This window comes from Teleopsis dalmanni, chromosome 1 (genome assembly GCF_002237135.1).
Source record: "Teleopsis dalmanni isolate 2A chromosome 1, ASM223713v2, whole genome shotgun sequence".
Lineage (NCBI taxonomy): Eukaryota > Metazoa > Arthropoda > Insecta > Diptera > Diopsidae > Teleopsis > Teleopsis dalmanni.
This window is the reverse complement of record NC_051846.1, coordinates 72,241,446-72,264,084: the sequence shown is the minus strand read 5'-3', so window position 1 is coordinate 72,264,084 and position 22,639 is coordinate 72,241,446. Positions and strand designations below refer to the sequence as shown.

The following is a 22,639-nucleotide window of genomic DNA, read 5'->3' as shown; positions in this document are numbered from 1 at the left end:
ACAAAAGGCTTATGGGGAATCAGTTTTATCGAAAACTCAAGTTTATGAGTGGTACAAAGCCTTTCAGGACTGTCGTACGACCGTCGAAGACATGCCGCGTTCTGGACGACCTTCGACCTCTACCACCGACGAAAACATTGAAAAGGCAAAGGAAATCGTGTTCAAAAATCCTCATGTGAGTGTTAGAGAGATAGCACGAGAGCTAGGCATCGGTCGTGAGATGGCTCGTTTGATTTTGGTGGACAATTTGTGTATGCGACGTGTCAACGCCCGGCTTGTTCCGATTCACCTCAATTTGTTCAACATTATCAACGATTTTAAGGCCAAACATTCAATAAATACCATCGAACAGCCACCGTATTCACCTGATCTTGCACCGTGTGACTTTTTCCTGTTTCCCAACCTCAAATTACCACTCAGAGGAACGCGTTTTGAATCCATAGAAGACGTAAAACAGAATTCGCAGAGGGAACTCAAAGCCATACCGGAAAGCGCCTATAAAAATTTTTGATGATTGGAAGAACGTTGGCATTTGTGTATCGCTTCTAATGGAGCATATTTTTGAAGGAGATAAAATAAATATTGATGAAGATTAAGAATTTTGCGTTTTATTTATTTATTTCCGGAAACTTTTCGGTCACAATGTAAGTATAGTCAATAATGTGTTATAAGTTCAATATGGACAATATCTAGTATTGATTAAAAGGATCAAAAAATCACAAAATCAAAAAGATAAACTGAAGTGCTGCATTGAAGAAAACTTCAATAAAATTCGAAAATTGAAAATTTTTTTAAACCTTTAAGAAAATTATCTTCGCTGGTTATATCCAGTGTTTTAAATAGTAAGTTGCCTTACGATATATTATGAATGTTAATGCAATCTAAAAAGAAAGACAAAAATAAATGCTAAAGAAGAAAGACTTACACATTAGACTTAGAAGTAGAAACAAAGACAAATAAAAATTTAACACTAGAAAGTACTTATTCATCGCTATTATATCATATATTAGGTTATAAGAGCATACATCAACTACATTAAGATTTCAACTTCTCAATTTGTTAATTGTCTTATTACTGTTGATATAGGTAGGTACATGCAGTTTTGCAAAGCTTTTTAAACATGGTGATTTCTTGGTCCAAAATCCGCCTTTTTTATACTCGGTATTTCGATAAATATTCAAACTTTAAAATTGATATTTCTGCTTTTTGGATCATCTTCCAAGGTAAAAGCATGTTTCTATGATTCACTATGAAGCACAATATGATTGATCATTATTAGCTATTCTTAAAAACATTAAAATTAAAGCAAATTTTTTAAAAATTGATTTCGAGAAGATAATGCTACATTTTGATATATTTTTGTTGATGCTTTCAAATTAAAAAATAGTTAAGTGAAATTTCCTTCATTCCCTTCACTTCCCTTTATAGGAACAGTTTTGTTCATATAACTTTTTGGAACTCACTTCCCATATATTTGTTTTCCTAAAAATTCTTATTAGCTCGATATACACATTATCCTAATTTTTATACAATTTGTCATTTTGCTACAAAAATCTGTAATTTATTAGAAATGATAAAACAAAAGTAAACTTAAATAAATCTAAGAAAACGTCTGGAAAATTCATTGAATTTGCAATATTCCATGTGAATTTAAAAGACCACACGTACCGTAAATGGCGTGACAAAAATAGTTCTAATATTGCGTCATTAGAAGTGACATTTCCGAGATATTAAAAATATTCCATGAAATTATTTTCACTTTAAAGAAAAATCGCTATTTGTGCGTAAATTTCTACTGCAACGAGCACAGCCATTGTCAGCACATTTACAACACAGTAGATGCGTCGCAATGGACGTCGGCGGTGACGTTGACTGTGACGTTGATGCTTTCTTTGAAGCTGTTGCTGTTGCCGTTGCTGCTGTTGCACGTGCATTTTTTGCTGGGTACATTGTTGCAATTGCAATTGTTGCACTTCATTGCGTTCTGCTTCGATTTTGTTACCAGTAACGCTTGTCGAGGCTGCAGTTGACTTGTTGTCATTGGTGATACAGTCATCTCTCGCATTTCCAATGCAACAACACGGCCAATGTCAAACTGACGCCAATGATGATGTGCTATCATATGCCACAAGCAGTGAATCATTTTCATCACTGCCACTGCCAGCACTACGCTCGGATTCGTTTATCACTTCTAGTCTCGTTTGCGGCTGTGTAATTTTATATTTGTTGTGTCGCTTATTTATAAGAACGGATCGTATATTATTGTTACGTGGACGATGCACCTGACCATTGTAACGACGTTGTCGTTTATTGTTGCATTTGTTTGTCCCCAGCATGCTACAGTCGCTGGTATCACCTTCTTCATCATCCACTTCATCAGAATAATAATCGTAATCATATTCTTCTTCATCATCATCGTCATCATAATCGTCTTCATCATCAAAGTCAAAAAAGCAACAACCAGTTGGTTTGCGAGCCATACCGCCATTGTAATGAACCCGTCTCTTTCCATTGCTATGAGTTTTACCGCTCTCATCGGTATAGTATCCCGTGTTTAGTGTAGTTTTTGCCTGTGATTGGTAGAGTGAGATTTGATATGTTTGACTACTCGGTAAATGTTTATCGATAAGCTCTGTTTCATTCGCGTTATATCTTAGTTCAATTACCTCTGGTCCTTTCCAGGTAATTCCAGCTCGCACCAAATTATAGAAACGCATTACGCCCCACATTGAGAGTACCTAAAGTGAGAATAATAAAGGTTATTAGTTAAAGCTTTTAATAAATATTATTTAATATAATTTTTAAGATTATATTAAGAAAACAATATTTAAATTAGAAGAAAAAAAGAAATTTATTTGTATTTGATTTTTGTCTCAAAATTAGATAGGAAAATTAATATTCAATACAAAAATTCGGATCCTGAATATTTTTATCCCATAGCTAACTAATAATTTTATTAAAAGTGTAATAAAATCTATTTTTTGTTATCACACATATGAATTTTAAAGCATCACTATATCACATATAGAAATACTATCTTCTGCTCAAAAAGTATTTTGTTGTTTGTTAACTACTCATTAAGTAATAGACCTTTTTTTTTTTGTTATGTTGGCACACCCTTTCTTGACATATGGTACAAATTTGAGCGCCATCTGTAAATTAGTTTGTTTACAGCAGCTGATAATGTGAGACTACCTCAAGTGCATTTAGCGATTTTTACTATGGAAAATTCTTGTTGTACGCGATTTTTTGACCAAATACGGCACCACTGTCATCGCTAAGGCACCATATTCGCCAGATCTAGAGCCGTTGGACTTTTTCCTGTTCCCGAAACTCAAATTGCCCCTTCGTGGTAAGCGTTTTGAGTCGATTGAATCGGTAAAAGAGAATTTGCTGAAGGAACAAAAAGCTATACCTGCATGGGCCTACGAAAAGTGTATGGAAGATTGGGTTAAGCGTTGGCATATGTGTATCGCTTCAGAAGGATAGAAGCATATTTTGAAGGAGATAAAATAAATTTGGAATAAAATTTAAATTTGTGTGTTTTATTTACAAAATCAGTATATCTGTTCCTTAACAAAATATTCTTGAGAAAGAATCTATTATTTTCGTATATGTTGTGTGGGATTATTATTGAGTTTAAACTATTTTCTTTTGAATCCTAAAAAAGTCTTCTATATTCTTATATCGAGTTCATTCACATCTTAAAGTCTTCTTCACTGCAGTCCCTACATATATGACTTTTAACTTGAGTAGCTTAACAGTGCTTTCATTAATTACTATTATTATTTTTATTTTGTGCGGAAATACCATTCAAGCCACTAAAACGAGTTGCATTTTAACACTTGTTTGCTCATTTATGTACGTTAACCTCAATTTAAAAAGCCATAAATTTCGATTACGAAATGCACTGCCACTGCACGCCCAAACGCCACGCCCACTGACCGGTATTTGCAGTATGTGTGCAAAGGTGAAACATTAAGTGCAAAACTAAAATTACATACCACTGCATTGTAATGAGTTCACACTGTATACAAAGGATACCAAACTGGTAATTAGAGCACTCACACAGATACTCACCAAGACAAACAAACCTACTCATATAAGTATGCGTACCATGCTCTGCTTTTAATGGTTTTAATTGTAATTAAATATTTATTGCCACTATCGCCAACAAAGAATCGCATTGCGAGAACAATAGTTGGCTATTAAAAGGAGCTTGGGTTAAAAGTATGGAAGCAATTTAAGTCAACCTTTAAGGAAGATATATTTGAAGCATTTAAATGTATTGAAATATAAACATAAATAAGAAATCTTAAAGAAGTTTTTATAAATAAATTTTAAAACTCCAAAAAATTTATAATAAATTTTAAAGTTAATACTTGTTAAGATATACAGTATCAAAGAGTCAATATTTCATTAAGTTAAAGTCTCACATCTTCTTGAAATTGTGTATTCTCGTTGTCTGCCTCATGCTATAGAAAATATAAAATGACATACTAGATACTCTGCATGGTAAGACTATTAATTGAAAAAGTTGCTAACATAAGCTTAAAACTTTAAAATAAATTTAAATGTTGATATATATTATACTCAAAATAAATTTATTTTCTATTCACTGATACTAAAAAGATATTGCAATTGTGTATTTATAGCGAGTATGCTTTGCACAGAAATTCAACAATATTTTATATAAAAATAAATTAGAAAGTCATTTATTTAGTATTTTATTTATAAACTATAAAAAAGATAATTCTTTTTTTTTTAGAAACTTTAAAGCAATGAAATTTCTTCATTTTACCGACAGTTTCCTTGAGATTTTAGAGAGCCATTTAATTTTTTATTCACTATTTGCAATATTATAAAAGCATCTTTTCTCTGATGAATCGGTATTCTTTTAATCTAATTAATTTTAGTTAATAGTAAAAATTTAAAAATAAAGTAATGAAACTATATGTTACAATCCACCCATTGATTAACTTCGAATAAACCTATCTAAAGTACATCAACCGCATAGTACCATAACGGACTATAATTCAAGCACAAATGAATTTTGGTATACCATACAAGGCCGCTAGTTGAATCTTAACTCTAACTAAAATATATATTTCTGTCTAAGCTTAGACTATTATCAACCACTTTTTTCTATTTCTGCTTGTTGAAGTTTTAAAAGAGAACCTTTTTTTCTGATAAACTGATATTCATTTGATTAAAATATATTTACAATATAGTCAACAGTGACATAGAATGAAAATAATCACATGTGAGCAAGTTGTGATTTGCCTAGAGAGTATCGAAAACAGGCCTGATGTATATATGCATGCTTACTTATTTGATATATATAATTTAACTTATTTAGGTTAAAGAAAAGGCTATGTTGTCAAAGTGAGAATATTTGTTTTTCTTTTACAAGCCGTATTCGTTCAGAACGTTGAGCCATGATATTCTTCTTTTCTTAGGACGTGTGCGAGTTAAGCTAAGTTGCGTTCTAAAAGAGGAAAATTCTAAGTTGTGCCGATAATGTAGTGATGTGTCGATACGCGTTGATAAATGGCTAAATGTGTGCAGTGCAAAAAATCCCAAATAAACTCTCATTTGGTTTAGCATCAACTTAGCTTAACTCGCACACGTCCTTAAAACCGCATTCTTTTCAAATTGGTTTTTAGTTATGGTCTATTTAACTTCATCGTTTTTTTATTTGATGTCTAAGGATATAACAAAATTATTCTAGTTTTCGTCGTTTTGTTCTCTCCAGGTTAGAATGTTAAGTATCTTAAATAAAGCAAGAACTAAACAGAGATTGAATGACTACACTTGTCAAATCAAATAAAACGGCAATTTAAGTAAGAAAAACCAAACTATTTTAACAATTTAAATCAAATGACTGAAATCGTTACAAAGGAACTTGAAATAGATACAAGTGAACAAAATTAATTAATTTTGCCATTAACAGAAATATAATACAGCAAATTAATAAAACTCCAGAAAAAAGTGCTAACATACAAGTCAAGTACAGGTTTGGGTCAGTTTGCTAATGAATGCTGACTCTGAGCTTCAAATTTAGCAGGGCACAAGTTCAATCCCTGGTACTTGCAATCTCAAAATATTATTTATAAATAATTAAAAACAAGAATTATTTCCAAGTCCACTGATGATGGGTACTTGGCAATACTCGAAACATTTGTATGGTCAGCCAAATGTCAGTCTGATCTGAAATGAGATAAACACATCTTAACAATTCCTAAGAAAGGAAATTCGTTTACCGAAAAATAATTTCGTGAAGCCAATTTATTTACGAGATCGGGAATATTCGAGTACTTACAAAATAGCGCTGATATAATTGAAGGTACTTGCAAATAAAAACGCCGAAAAGTTTCCTTGACCGTTTACACTAGTCTGGAAGTGTTAATGTATATAGGTGAAGACGTGATTTTTTAATACCCAGGAGGAGTTAGGGTTATAGGAATACGAGAAAATTATATAAATATTGTAAGAAATAATTAAGCAGAGGCCTATTACAGAATTTTGCGCAATAGCGAGTTATATATTTCGTTCTTATTATATGGAGATGATGGATAGGGATTGTGTGCTTTTGCTTATTCTCTTAATAAACAGAATTGAATAGGATGTTCTTATAGTTTTGCAGCACAATTCATTTAATGAACGACTTATGTCGAAAGTCATAAATTATATTATTGCTCGTAAAAGAAACGATTGGAAATCTTTTATTTTTAAATTAATCTTATATATATAATAATAATAATAATATCATCTACTTAATGGTTCAAATCAAAAGAAAAAGTAAATAAAATAATGATACCAGTGTTAATTAAGTAATAAATTACATATTAAACAATAAAAAGCAATAATTATTAAATAAAATTGTATGAAATAATGAAGAAAAGTAATTAAACTTAAATTCAAAAAATAACATAAACAAATTATTATTCATAATTAAAATTTGATATTGAAAAAAGTTTGCATAAATTTGCCATAAAAGCAGAAACATTTTATTTTAACATTTTTTAAGTTTTATGACTCAAAAGAAATTTAATATGCAAATAAAAATATTCGCTCCAGTGTCGGTGGTGGTGGCTCGGCGAAGAGAACCAATAAATGCTTTACAACAGTTCCGGAAGCGGAAATTGATAATTTTTCATTTGCACATAAAGGCAAGAAAGAAATGCGAAAAAGTATAATTTATAAAGAAATTAATTAAGTTTTTTAAAAATGAATTTTATTTGAAAATTAATTTAAACCCATAATGCAATATTTTGTACTTAAAGAGGTAATCAATTTCTGCGCTTCTGCTGAGCTTGTAAAAATTATTTATATTTACGGATTGTATATCGTAATATAATCTTCACTTAATTTAATTTATATTAGTCATTTTTGTATCACATGGTTCTATAGTTTTAGTATTATTTTCTAGGGAGTATTATTTTCTAAAGGAAAATGAAGTTAATATGCGACATAATGATCAAATAAAAGATGAAAGAACAGTGCAATGTAAGAACAAATCGCAATACAAATGAAATACCAGAACAACGTAATGCCAAACTTTAAAAAAAATAAAACATGAAACGTACAATAATTTATAAGTTGGACTCAATGATAGCCTTTTCCGATAAGCAAACTGCAGAAGAGTTGGCTTGATAAAGAAGAGTTGGAATCCAACAAGCACTTTTTGTAGCTTGATGGAGTACTTTATTGAGCGACATACATAGTACATACATATAGTACTAAATGAAACGATTTTAGTACTCCACTGTATTGTTTCTATGTTGATGTCACACAGATAACGACATTGGACTTATCTAACCTACTAAACTTTATCTGGAAAACGAAATTAGTAAACAAAGACAGTACACGGAGTTATAGTCGACATAACTGTTAATATAGAAATCAATTTTGTTGAACCATTCGATCGTTAACAATTACAATAGATAATGTTAAATAACTTTATTAAGTGTAACCTCATCTTCTTTATTCACAAAATTTGTTTCCATTTCAGTTTTTTAAGTTCAAATTAAATAATGGATTGTTGTGCAAAAATTTCAATTTCAATATTTTCATGATCTTGAAGAATCATCAGATCTGGACCTTGCGCTTAGTTTCATTAACGGCATAATCATGCGATATTATTCTTTAACTTGTTTGTCTGGAACAGTCCCATTTGGCCTTCGTAGCTCTGAACCTTACGAGGACTAAGTGCTGCCAGGTGCAATCTGACTTTTCCATTGGGAAGGTTACCATTTTTTAGCATTACATCACTCAGAACGTGTTGTCATTTAATTGTGAATTGTTTTATCTACAGAGACTTGAAAAATTCATCTCGGCCAAAAAATGGAATTAACACATGAACATTTTCATGCGATCATTTTTCACAACTTTCGACGTGAATTATCACGACAAGAGTGCATTGATGAACTTATATCTTTGTATGACAATGAAGCACCATCCATAGCACTGTGAAAAACTGGTTTAATGAATTGAGCCGACATTTGCTCAACGACGAATTCCGTGAAGGTCGTCCAAAAAAGATCGTTGTGCCAGAGAACATTAATCCCGTGCGTGAACTGATAATGCAAGATCGTCATGTGACATACTGTGAGATAGAGGCATCCTTGGGCATTTCTCCCACCAGCATACATTCGATATTGCATGAACACCTGGCCGTAAAAAAGGTAAGTTCTCGTTGGATCCCGCACAATTTGACAATCGCTTAAAAAAAGACTCGTGTCGATTGGTGCAAAGAAATGTTGAAAAAATACGTTCGCGGTGCTTAAAAGATGTTTGTAAGATCGTCACAGGTGACGAATCATAGATCTATGCGTATGAGCCCGAAACAAAACAACAATTGATGGGTCATCTGCCGTATAGCCCTGACTTGGCACTATAAATAACCCTGACTATAAATAAATGACTACAATAAAACAATTTTTGATGATAAATATTCGCATTTTCATTATTAGGCCAGAAATATATATAGCAGCCCTCGTATAAACGAAACTCGTTCACTTTTACAGCATGTGTTCACATGTGTTCGTCTTATTATTTTTATACAATAATTGACTTACATAAGGTATAAAAAATATTAAAAGAATAAATTTAAAGCTCTCTAGCTCTCGTCTGCGCAATTAGAAAATATTAATGTGTTTTAAGTCTAAACCTTTAAATGTAACTCTGTAAGTGACACTAAAAAATTATAGAATAGTTGTAGAAAAAAATGTCTAAAATCAAAATGATTGCATTTCAGTATGTTGAAGTGCAAATCAATAAAAAACTAAAAATTCTTTAATGGAACTTTCCATCATTTGATTTGGAAGTCAAAAGTATTCGAAAAATTTCTAAAATTGCATCCAATACCAAAACCATCCCATTTCTTACATTCAAACACAAATCCCTTGCAAATATTCCCATCAATAAAAATGAAAATAAATCTTTGTGTAGACGCAAAAATTCTAGATCTCCGCAAAAAATGTACTTATATTTGCCAAACTCTCAGCACGAAGTTTTCGATTCTCCTGCGGGTTATAAGGATATAAATGGATGCATCGTTGCAAGCAATCATGTGTGGAAAGCAAAAGTAATAAAATGCAAGCATAAAAATATTTACTTTGTAGGAAGAATCATGCAAGGATGAATAATGCAATTGAAGGTTGCAGGTGGTGACGATAGCGATGGCGATGGCATCTTGCTTAGTTTCATATGGAAGTTTTGGGAGACAAGACAAGTATGAGAAATTTTCTTGCAGAAGACAAGTTGTGATGAAGATAAATGTGAAGATTTTGTGTTTGCATAAACCCAAATAATATTTCACGTAGCATAAAAATCGCAAAGGGTTCGATTAAAATTGCTCGAATATTTTTCAATAATTTCAAAATTTCTGCGAACGATATACCTAAGTTCTCTAAATGTTATTGATGCTTTATTTTGCAATTTTAAATATTTTATGAAAAAATTACATTTTTGAATGAAATAAAAATATACAGTAAAATGCAGATAAATATTAGATATGGGAAATAAATACATTATAAATTGATATTTGGGAAAACGAAATCTAAATAAGAAGTCATTTTATGTAATTTCTCAATCGAAAACGTATTGCACCAGAAAAATGCTAAAAGGTTTTTAAAAGGGTTTAAAAGGGTTGTTAAAACATTTAAAATATTTCATAAGAATCGGTAAGAATTGGTGCTAATGGAGCGGATCGATGCTTAAGAAACCTCGATATATATAGCGTATTATTGTATAAATATATGACAAAAAACAATTTGAAACAGAGAGGAAAAGGTAATGAATTACAACAACAACATGTATGTAACCCTGTATTTGACTTATATGATTTATACTTGAAGTTTTTTTAATCATTGTTAATTATAATTATTGGACATTAAAAATATTAAATTACAATCAAATTAGAATCCTGTCAGATTGGAATCACATAAATACGTTTTGAACACCTGAAGTAATTATTGAAACATGATGTTTTGTTCATATTAGAAAAAACGTGTAAACCACAGCTATACATTTAAATGCAATTAACTATTATAGTTGTTATTTTTACGTATTTTTTTTTTTATACACTTATTGTGTACACCTCAATTTTTGAGAACCTATTTTATATAATTAGTTGTAATTGTTATAATATAAAAAAAATAATTTCAGTAAATTGAAAGTATTTACTGAATCTTCTCACTTATAGGCTAACAATAAGAATTTACAGGTCTCTACTTTATTATAATTAAGCTGGGAATAATAAAACGGCACAAATGCAATAAATATGTTGCTTAGGGTTAACTGTTCTTATTGGAAGAAGAGGTAGAAGAGTCGAAGAAAAAGTGAATGGGAATAATGACGAAAAAAATGTATAATAATGTAAGTTGAAATTTGGTTTATGGTAAAGCGGTCCGATGATTTTAGGTGAGGGTGTATCGTCATAAAAGTAAGTTCTGTGGCTAAAAGATCGAAGTCAACATATAGTTTTCCAATTTATTTTTGTCTATTTTTTGCGAATTCCAGAAACACGTAAGGATCTTCATGGGTTTTTTTAATTTCTATGTATCATGGTTCTCAGCTAATCATTTTTGATATATTTGACTGAAGTCTTTACAGAATATTAATGTTTAAAGCACTTAGTAATGTCGAAATGGTCGTTTTTCTCAAGATCATATGTTCAAAATAGTTCAATCATTGTGTTATAAGGTGTTATATTCTTAGTTTAATAGGGATTATCTAGTGAGAAATCAGAACAACTTAATAACTTGAAGTTTGATTTTCCTTGCAAATCTTCTTCTTCTTACATCAAGTAATATCAGTAGTTGGAAAAGCTACGTTTGTATGTTTTTGAATCATTTTAGGGAATAGTGCTTCAAATATGTTAAACAAATACAAAATGAACTTACAATATTACTGTATAAATGTTTATTCTGGATTGCAGATAAAATAAACCCATTGAAATTTCGCCAGATGAATTTTAGTTGTGTTCAACTAAAACTTGAAATAATAAGTGAACTCTTCAGTTTTCTTAAAATCACATTACAAATTGCTCTTGGTATTGAAATTCTCTTCATTTTATTATTTTTAAATTTGCTGTTGTTTATTCAGTGGTTTCGACATTTTCCGTTTGTATTTCTTAAACGAAATTTTATTGCAGAACTCTTAAATTTTGTTAATTTAACGCAGTACGACGCGTTGCCACCGAAACTAATCAAAACAAGAAACCAGAACGGATACAGAAAATCCAACAGACGGAAGAGTCTACAAAAGCACGACCGTCGACGGCCTTTAGCACTTTTAGTTTGTGATTTGTGAAGAAGTGTTTGATTTGAAAATTTCGTTATTTTAGTTGATTTAATAAAAATAATGTAATAAGCAATTTATTTGCAATTCAGCTTTTTGGCAAGAAGTGCATTTTGAAAAATTTTTTTTTCGTAGAAAGGAAACGTTCTCAACTAAATGTGATCTCAAGACATAAGTTCTTAGTTGAAGAAACAGTATACTTTTAGGATGGTAAATAGTAATAGGGTGCTATTATTAGCAATACTAAGTTAGAAAAGTGAAACTTTACTAGAAACAAATAAACTTTAAATTCTATCAAGACCAATATCTTAAAAGTGATTAATTTAAAATGCTAGTCGCACTCCAAAAAATGAAGCCAGCTCTATTTATTATTTATCCTTTTCTCATTCTTGTAGGCAAATTTTTTTATTTTATCTATTATTATCTATCTCTATTTCATCTATTATTATCTATCTCTATTTTATCTTGTTTTATTATCTATTTTTATTTATCTATAATGCATCCTACTTCCATATTAAAGCAATTTTTTTTACACAAGAAAATATTTTGAAATGATAATACGAAAATTAAATTACATTGTGTCAACTTGGTAATCCGGATACCCAGAAACGGAGTAGGGTGGTACAGAAACAACTGTATTGCCGATTATACAATAAATGATGCATAAATAATAAGTTACGTTCCCTCAATAATTCGGATAAAAATTTTTTTTATATATCATTTTTGGTTCAGTTCTTGGGTGGTTGTATTGGTAGGCCATCAGAAAACTTCCATGTACCTCATTTACCTGTTTTTCGCCATTTTGCTACCACATTGCTCGCAAGAAACCCTAAGATAGCCGAATATGGACTAAATTCAATTTATCAAATTTTAATAATTTAATAGATCTTCCGTCTTTACTGATGAGCAGTCTGATAAACTGTTAAAGAAATACCTTTCTACAAGCCTATTTCTTCTAGACGCCAAATACGAGCATTCACAGAGAAAGTGCTTTTTGATTTCTCTTTCGTGCTGGTTCCTACAACTTTTGTAGTGAGGATTATGAGGAAGAAAGAAAGGACCAGAAAGAATTGCTTTCTGTTCTTATTATTGATGTACCGATGTGTTAACACATCATTTAAAACGTTGTACTTAACAAAATATTTAGGTTCTGTCCATCGTTTTTATAGTAGAATAGTGTATTTTATTTGTACTACTTTATTTGATATCATATTAATTAGATATATGTTCATCATACCTATGTTGAGATAATACTTATGGTTTTTAAAAAATTTTTGGGACTTGTACTAAGTTATTGTAATAATAATTGTAATTATTTAATGACGACATCGACAAAATCTTAAATATTATTACACTGTTCTTAATAAACAAAATCGCAATTTTGAAAGCGATACTATAATGTCTTGCTAATATATTTGATTATAAAAATAAAATATCAAATGGAAACTAAATCTAGCCATTTAACTATATATAGATATTGAATAGAATATGTGTCATATATTTGTTGAAATAAATAAAACCACAATTTTGGCTTTAACATCCATTTTTTTTTTTGAAAACAAAATTTTGTTTTCCAACTTAAAAAATATTTAAAAAAACGAATATATAGATATATAATAATATATATGTACTCACATTTATAAAAGCTCGAGCGATGAAGAAGGTCACTTCTGCCTTGCACATGGCATCGAATTGCTGTAACGAAATCAAGTAGAATCGCATTTACATATAAATTATGTAATTTTGTAACAAAAAAAATTGTTTTTAAATCTTTAAATTTGTTGATAAAAATTTGTTAACCAGATTTCAGGCAGTAAAATGTATAAGTAAACACGTGTTTTTACCTAAACAACGCATGCAAATTGTGGTTAAATTCATTAAAGAAACTTTTCGACAGAGACAAAGCGCCGTGCTTAAACCACAAAATGCAAAAAGAAAGTTTCCAAGTGAAAGTTTATGCTGTGCAAACAACAGAAAAAAAAAAAAAAATAACAGTGGAAATGTCAACAAAGACAAGGAAGAAGGAGCAGACAAAATAGCAGAGCACAGTAAGGACAAAAAAGGATACAAAAAAGTTAACCACATTTGTAATAAATTATACATGAGCTAATTTTTTACACAAAAGTTTAAAACAATATCAAAATGACAACAAAGAATAAAAAAAAAAATAGAAAAAAGCAAAAAAAGTAAGATAAAATGAAATAGAAACAATAGACAATTGAGAAATTTGGTTGGAAAAATTGTTCCGCAAGTGAAACCAAAAAGAACTGCAGCGTATCGGTTCCAGCCATGAACATCGCTCTGATTCAATGAGAACTCTGATTCGTAGTTAGGATAAGGATTTGTAAACGTTTTCTTATTTATTTTTTACGACTTTAAATGGATTTATTAACTCTTTACACTACCAACACTTGTACATTTTTATTAAGCAAAGTACTGCCGTTACGCTATAGTTTGTTAAGCACTCTGAACAGAGTAACATCAAGTACTCTTCTACCTTATAAACCCTTTAGAAAGCTGCTTTGACGCCATACTTATGAGTGTTGTGTCCTACTTCCGCTTCCTTTTGCAGAGGTAGAGGCTACTGGCAATAGTCAAAGGCAATATTTGCTTTTCGGAAAATTTGCATTTTGTGTTTCTTTACACTTTTACATCCTCACCTTCTCTGTTATGTAAATTTTTTTTCTTACAAATTTCCTCGCTTACACTACACTTTTTATATGTACTCGCCCTTTACTCCTGGCCAGTGCTGCCAGTCTTTTGTTGACTTTCACTACTCAAAGTAAATTTTTGCTTAGAAAGAAAATATTTTTACTTTAATTTGAAACTGTTTTAGTTAAAAACTGCAATTTGAGTACCTTTTGAAAATAAATACTTAAGTATTGCATCATAAATTGGAAAAAGTGAAAATTGCATTGAAAAACACTCCCAAAAATTTTTATTAAAAGGGGATTGAGTTCGTATTGCTATTTTTTCGTAGTAAAAACGCATCGTTAAAAATCAACGATTTTTATTTCTACCGGTAAATGTAGCTAAAAAATTTAAATTCACTTTTGCATCCAAAATCAAATCAAAATTTTTCAAAGAAGTTTGAAATTTTATGAAATATTTTTTATATTGTGTATTGTTACTCGTATTTAAATAGCGCAAGTAAATTGAATTTAACAGAAATAAAGTTTGACAGAAGGGCTTTGAAATGCATTTGAATGCATTGGAACTTGTCAAAAATATTCGAAAGAAATTTAAAACCTTCATGATCGCATTAGTGAGACCCAACAAAAAACAAATTTTTTCGCCCTATTGTAATATCAAGGCAGACTTTATGAATATCAGGAAAAAATTCAGAAAAAAGACTACAATTCCAAACATCTAATCAAAAATCATTATAGCTATAATTTACCTATAATGTATATAATGAAATATGCACATTCAATATACTAAGTATTCATAATTCTTAAATGAAATCCAAAATCATCAATATTGTCCTTTTCAAAGTTCCATTTTGAAATTTTCAATATTTCCTATCCAGTTCAATAAAACTATGCGAGTACTGATTACAAGGGATCTCATAGAGTTCATATGAGATAACATAAATTCTCAGGGCAAAAGGACCTAGTAATCCAATTTCTTACTTTTAGTTAACTTTAAAATTAATTTTAGTGTTAACTCACAAATAAATAAATAAAATAAAAATAAGTTCTCATTACATATTGTGTATCGTATGATGATAAAAATATAACTTTCAACTTTTACTGCGAGAATCAATTTGAGAAACTGTCTTTGAAGTGGTAATTATAGTTTCGAGAATGGAAAAAATTTGCAAGAGACCAATTTGTTGCATTTTTTTGTCAAAACTCTTGCAAAAAGAGATATTTCTAAAAGCCATTTTTAAAATATAAATTTTAAAAAAAAAATTTTTCTAAATAAAATCATATTCCCATTACAAATTTGATTTGTTTTCCACGGATGTATATAAATATATGTTATACTCATGTTTTATATATGTCCTTTGTCAATGTTATATCCATTGACAAATTTCATATCACATATGAATACAATACCAAATTAAATATTTTCTAAAAAAAAAATAAAAAGAAATACAAAAATAGTTTATTTATAAAAATAAACAAATTGAAATAAACATATAACAAACGGATTAGCAAATTTCTAGCAATTTTTGATTAGCAAAAGCATAGTCAAAACTATGACGGAGAATTAATTTAGCTTAGCTCTTCACAGTGAAAGTATATAACAATCAGTACACTTCCTATGAAATCATCCCATGGAAAAAGCTAGATTTATTATTAAGTAATCTGCCAGAAAAAGAACACATCTTATAGAAAAGTTCAGTTGAAGAAGTTGTAATCGGTTGGAAAAAGTTATACTTCCTATTAAATTATTTGGTGAATGAAAATTTACTTCTTCCGAATAAACGGTTAAAAGCACTTATTCTTGTAATTTATTAGTTTGGTGAGAAAATTAATACTCTTCAGCAATATAATTAAGGTAATATAAGACAAGTTTTCGAATTGATTAACACTAACTAGAATAAAGGAAAATGTACCCAATCAGTGGAGCCCAAATGACTATTTCAAAAATTATACTTTAGCGGGAACTACACACAGTATACCCATCTAGTTACTACTACAGTGGAACACAACTATCCAACTAAAACGACGAGTGAAGAAAGAAGATTTAACATTAAGAAAACACTTTGACGAAATATTACCATCAGATAATTGAAAAAGCATAAGGAACGAAGTCAATCACCCTTGACATTGAGCCTACAGTCCGACGAAATTTTACCATTAGATAATTTAAGTAGCGTAAGGAACCAATACAATCATCTGTTTAAGCGAACAGTTTTTCAGTTAAAGACATATAATTGCAGTGTAAATTGTATTTAAAAACATAGATGTTATAAAAATTATAAAGCTGTAATAAACCACTGTGTCTTTCATGGTAACTGCGAGTATAAATTTGTTATAGAGAATGCAGATGGCCTGGTACGTCGACTGATACCTCGGCTACTAGTTTTGTTAGATCCAGTAGGTTAGCTTTTTCAATTTTCAGAGTAAGAATAAAAATACACAAGGTCTTAACTATTTTTCAAACACAATAATAAAATGTAAATAAGTGTATTAGATATAACAAAATGTATTTTTTTATCTGCATTTACTTGACCCTAACCCTATAACCTATAAAAAAAAAATTCATAAAAACTTGACATCTGTGTACAACTGTAGAAGTTTGCTAACAGAAATAGATTTACAATGACTGACCTATACTCAATATATGGTTTACATTGTGATCTAGGTATTTCAACTGCTATTAATGTGGAATTTTCATGCCCAGAGGATGCTCGGCACTGACGGTATCAATAAACTATACACTTGTGTTAGGCTGTATGTAAACCCTAAAACAAGTAGTTTTGTTACCATTCTTTTGTCTTTACTTAACATTTAAAGTTTGTTAAGTAGACAACTTTAAGAAACAATAAAAATTAATATGTATGAATGTGTAATGTATAAATTGCACATTGCATTTTTCATTGGTTAATCTGGATTCAATCTAAATTTACTCTCGATCTCTCGAATTTTGTTCCCCAATCGAACGTTTTTAGAGTAATCTATCATTTTTGTAGTTATGTTAGTAGGTATTTATGTTTTTCATATATCGAATCAAATCGCACTTTAACTATTAAATCATTTAAAATAGCTGTAAATCTCAGGGTAATCTTGCTACTCCGACAAAATATCTGAAGTTTTATAAATTATTCTCGAGTGTTATACGTTTCGCTCGAGATTTATCAACCAAAAATCAAAACTGCACTAAATGCGAATCTGGATTGAAAAAGTTACGCCTGATTTACCAATCGAAAACGGTATCAGTTAGTTGACACGAGACGCAAAACGACTGGTAGGTTCATTTTTAAATTTTACCAAGAATGAGGGTGTCAAAGGACAGCATAAACTAAAAACATATTACTATGTAAATCACTTTGTCATAAAGACAGTTCATTCAAATAGTTTTTAGAATACCACATTTAGTCTCTTATACGTTTTTTTACTTTTGATTTGCACTAAAATAGGTTTGGAACTTATGCATTATTTTTTAATAAGAAATTGTGATTTAATTATAAATTATATAAAATTAAGTTTTACTTATATTTTTCATAAGAGAAAAAATACACTGCATAAAATATTTAAATGTGATCTAAAGTAATATTAAATGACTTTATAAACTTCTATTTATATTGCGATATTATATCTAAATAAAGTATATAGAGTATAAATAAAGTAGTACAGAAACATAAAAAAAGACTCCATAAAAAAATACAATCCAAATGATATTGCTATAAAGACAGCTATTGCCATAAAAATACGATTCATTTATAAAAAGTTATATATGTCAATAAATTGGTTAGAAATTATATTGCTTTAAACGATAAAAGCGATTATAGTCATACCTAAAGAATCGGACTTCTTTTTAAATGAACTTTATTAAATTAATGCATGAAACGGAGAAATTCCGCTCAGCAATCAGTATTAAACTGACTCAATTAATGCAATATCTCCTTAAAGCATTTTATAGCTTAAACTTTATTCAAAAAATAAAAAAAGTGCTTTAAAAATCATTATTGATTAATATCATAGCTTTTTTTTTAAAGAATATTCCTTTGTATACTCGTATCGATTAAATGCCTTTCCGGGTGTTTTTTTTTGTGTTACATATCCCCCAATTTTTTTTTTGTAAATGCAATTTCAGTTAGTTAAATAAAAGTTTCAGTTAATTAAATGGAAAATTATAAAAAGGGAAAAAAAAATCTTTATAAAAATGTTAGTTATAAAAATTCAATGTCGTGGAACATAAAATTTGGATCTTTATAAGTACTAATATAATTCAGATAGATGGTTATATCACAATTTTATTTGTGTACGGTTTACTATTAAAGAGACAACAAAACTCACTTTCAGACTTATAATATAAGACAACTAAATATTTAAAAAACTAAGTTGCATCTGAAGAACTATCTTATGTGAAACTCATATGATACAGTCAGTAGACTAAATCCCTATGTCAAATTACTATGCATGAAGTCTCTAAAACTTGCCTTATAAAAAGTATTATTCGATTTATTTAAAAAATGAATTATGGTGTATTTATATTTAGATAAAAAATAGGTGAATATTTTTTTGTTTTCCTGATTAGTATGAGAAATATATGGCGTGTCTTAAAGTTTACAACACTTTCTAAATTTAAATAAGGTTTAATAAAATGTACTACCAAAAATATTAATTTTTTATATGTTGTTTGCATCATATCTAATTAAATAATTATTAATTTCTACTTAAAAAATATATTTTCGAAATAATATTATTTCGGGTTGATTGCATTATTGACAATAGAAGTATGCTTAATAAATTAATCAATATGCACTGTACTTACAGTGAAAATTCAGTAAATTTCATTTAAGTTAATTTTGAAATAAAATGAAACCATAAGAAAGTATCTTTTTATATTATATTCGTATAATGTTTTATATTTTACTTGTCCAATTTTATTTAAAATATATCAGTATGGTGTTATTTTTAGAAAGAATTAGATTTGAAAGAATAATTAAACAAATTAGTTAGATAGTTTCTTACTAAGTCAGTTTTTATTAGTTAAAGTTAATTGTACTTTTTCAAAAATTTTATAAAAATTGTATTTTATTTCATTATTATTCGTAACGAAAGTCACTACACTATTTGAGAACCCTAAATCGGTAAGTGTGGTTTCGTCTGGGTTGTTTTGAAGTTACTACTAGATGCTAAAAATTATTTCGGTATATATACGACCTATTATATTACTGTATGTGAAATATAAAAGAAGCTTTGACGTCCTTGAAACCATTTATTCTCATTCAATAGATGGTTTTGTACTATTTGTATATATAAACTTTCAAATTATAGTAATTAACTCTCAATAGACTTTGAAAACGTTTTGAATATACTAATAGTTGTAGTAATACGAGTAGTGTAGCCCTTATTTCACTTCATTTTAAATTTGTTGTAATACACAGAAATTTATAATAATTATATTATGTATATTTATCAAAGTCAAAGTAAAAAAACTGAACCGCGCATAGTAAATACAAAGTAAAATGTAAATGAATGCATAAGAGGTTATTACTCTTATGTAGAGGTTGGAAAAAAACCAAATACAAAGTCATCATTGCAATTTTATATTAGCAAATGGTAAAAGTAAAAAAAAAAATTAAAGAAATTTGAAGTGAAAAATAATATTTAGAAATGGATAAATGTGTGATTAAAGATTTGATTCAAATATCTTTTTTTAAACGATCTTCTGAAAAAAAGATTTTATTTCATAAAATGAATAGACCAACTCCAGATATGAAGAATTTGGTACCTGATGTAAAAATTATGAAATCAGTGGTAAGTCGCCGTTTTCCTACAGCTACAGCTTTATGGTAAATAAAAACCAGTGGATCACAGGCTGCGAACATTCAAATAAATTGTTTTGTTGGTCTTGTACGTTATTTACTTGAGGAAAGGACAAAACTCAGGAGTAGGGGGAATACGTGATAGTTAGAATTCTGGTTTGATCAAATTGTGAAAACCTTGTCAAAAAGCTGACGCCTCGCTAATTTATCATTACAAAAGTATATATTTACAGTATATTATATTGTCATTTTCTTCACTTTTAAATATTTGAATAAAATTGTTTTATAAACAATTATCTGTATTCTTCTAACCAGGTGTATCGCATGTTACCCTCATTTTATACAAAATACTATATTTAATAAACAATTTAGAATACAATGTAATTGATTAGGTGTTTCTTAACATACAATACTCGTACAACTCCAATGTGCTACATTTAACTGCCTTCTGTTAATATTTTTCCATCAAATTATTTGAAGTGTTTTATCGTTGATTGATTGTCAATATTGTTTGTCAATCGAACTGTCATTTATTCACCTTCCCTTTTGTAAATGAGCAAAATAAAGTGAAAATTAATGACATTTGGAATAATGTAACTGATACGAAATGAAAACTTTCCGATCAGGTGTCAAGTTTCTTGTTCGACATGAAAAACTTTTATTGTTTTTTGTTTTGTTTCTATGTTTTTGGTGAAAATTACCAAAGGAAATTTGAAACTACGTTCTACAGGCAATTTAAGTTTGAGTTTTAAGAAAATAACTAAAACTTTCACATACAAAATTTAAATGACAGCAGAAATTTTCTTAAATTTAAGGATATCACCGGCGGCACGAACATAAATTTTGAAGAACTTGTGAAACTTGCACCGTAGCTGGCAGACATTCTTCCTTTGCCAATGCAATTGCCTAGTAAAGGAATAATTGCAGTGCATGTAAGTTTCGTAGAATGAAATGTCAGGCGTTTTGGCATAAAAGTTGAGAAGTGAAATATTTTCAAGTTTTCGGATAATTCCCAACCGCACTTGTAGTTACATTTGTACCCGTACTTTCAAATTATTTAAATTTTTAAATTTTCTGCAAAAAATAAAATTTTCCAAAATGCCTTAATTTATGCGTTTACATTGTTGTTATTTAATTTATTGTATTTATCACAGTTTTCTGTTTACTTTGTTAATGTTATTTACATGCTTTCTTTGAAATTAAAACCAAAAAAATCACTTCACAAAGTGAAACCAAAAACAATAACAACAACAACAACAACAACAGCCGCTGTTATGCTAAGCAGAGACGGAAATTTTACTTCAAGCGAATGAAAATTTATTCATTATTCGTTTGCATAAATTGCTTTTGTTGTTGCTGTTGTTGTTGTTGCTATTGTTGTTTTGCGACTGCATTCGTTTTTTGTGGGACTTTACATTTTGTTTACATTTTGTTTTGCATTTGTTTTTGTCTGTATTAGTGTTTTTCTTACTAACCTTATTTACATGATCCCGCAGCACGTTTGAGTAAACCATAGCGACTGCCTCCAAGGCCATAAACGTGATGTACCCAAGTATCCACGGCACGATCAAGCCAGGGTTTTCCTGTAAAAAAAAAAAAATTACGAAAATGAAAATATAGTAAAATTTTTATTAAATTAAGTGGTTATTATTTGTTGTAAATATTTTTTTTTCTTTTACGCACAATTTTAATGCTTAAAATATTTGTTTATTTTTTTTATATATTTCTAAATAATTATTTTGAGTGGTTAGGAAAAAAACACTTTGGGGGGATACTTAGCAATGGTAACCAATTATAGAAAAAAATTTGTAATTTGTAAAACAGAAATTATCCGATCAAAATTCTGTATTTTCTGAATCAGTAGAGTGATGGCCGTTCTTTTGAATTTGATGGTTTAACAATTGGTTAACCGGAAACTGTCCAAATTTGGATCCAAACATGGTAAATTTTTACATTTAATTACTTACCTCAAAAACAATGTCAGGTTGAATGTAGAAATTTTGCGTAGTAATATTATATACTATATTATAATACATATGTTTCAAATTTTGAAGATATTCCGCCCGCTGCAGTACCCACTCCCATACAAAATTTTCATTAAAAATTCTTTTTTCAATTGATAATTGAATTACTAATATTAATATAAGACCCTACAGATGAGTTCCGTTATTTCTTTAATATTTCGGAATCGGGTGGTCATACTTATATTTATGTATATGTATTTTTGTAGTTAAACTAATAAAATTTAAATTAGACATAAATGATTTCGAAGGAATTTTTTTGGCATATGTATTATAATACAGCTATACAGTACACCAAATTTCAACTTTCCACCTGTTATATTTTTTGAAGTATATATAAAAAAGTAAAAATTGACCATGTTTTAGT

At 29.2% G+C, this 22,639-nt stretch overlaps 1 protein-coding gene across 1 annotated transcript in view; it reads right to left on the bottom strand.

The window, feature by feature from the left end:
• Nucleotides 1-1,620: 1,620 nt before the first annotated feature.
• Nucleotides 1,621-22,639, bottom strand: part of LOC119669593 — a 59,597-nt gene continuing 38,578 nt past the window's right edge. Inside the window, exons 5-7 of the mRNA XM_038079560.1 lie at nt 21,727-21,834; nt 13,441-13,500; nt 1,621-2,738 (exon numbers count right to left, since the gene is read on the bottom strand). Of these exons, the coding sequence (XP_037935488.1) occupies nt 2,091-2,738; nt 13,441-13,500; nt 21,727-21,834 (816 nt within the window). The 3' untranslated portion in view covers nt 1,621-2,090. The remainder of the gene's footprint in view (nt 2,739-13,440; nt 13,501-21,726; nt 21,835-22,639) is intronic.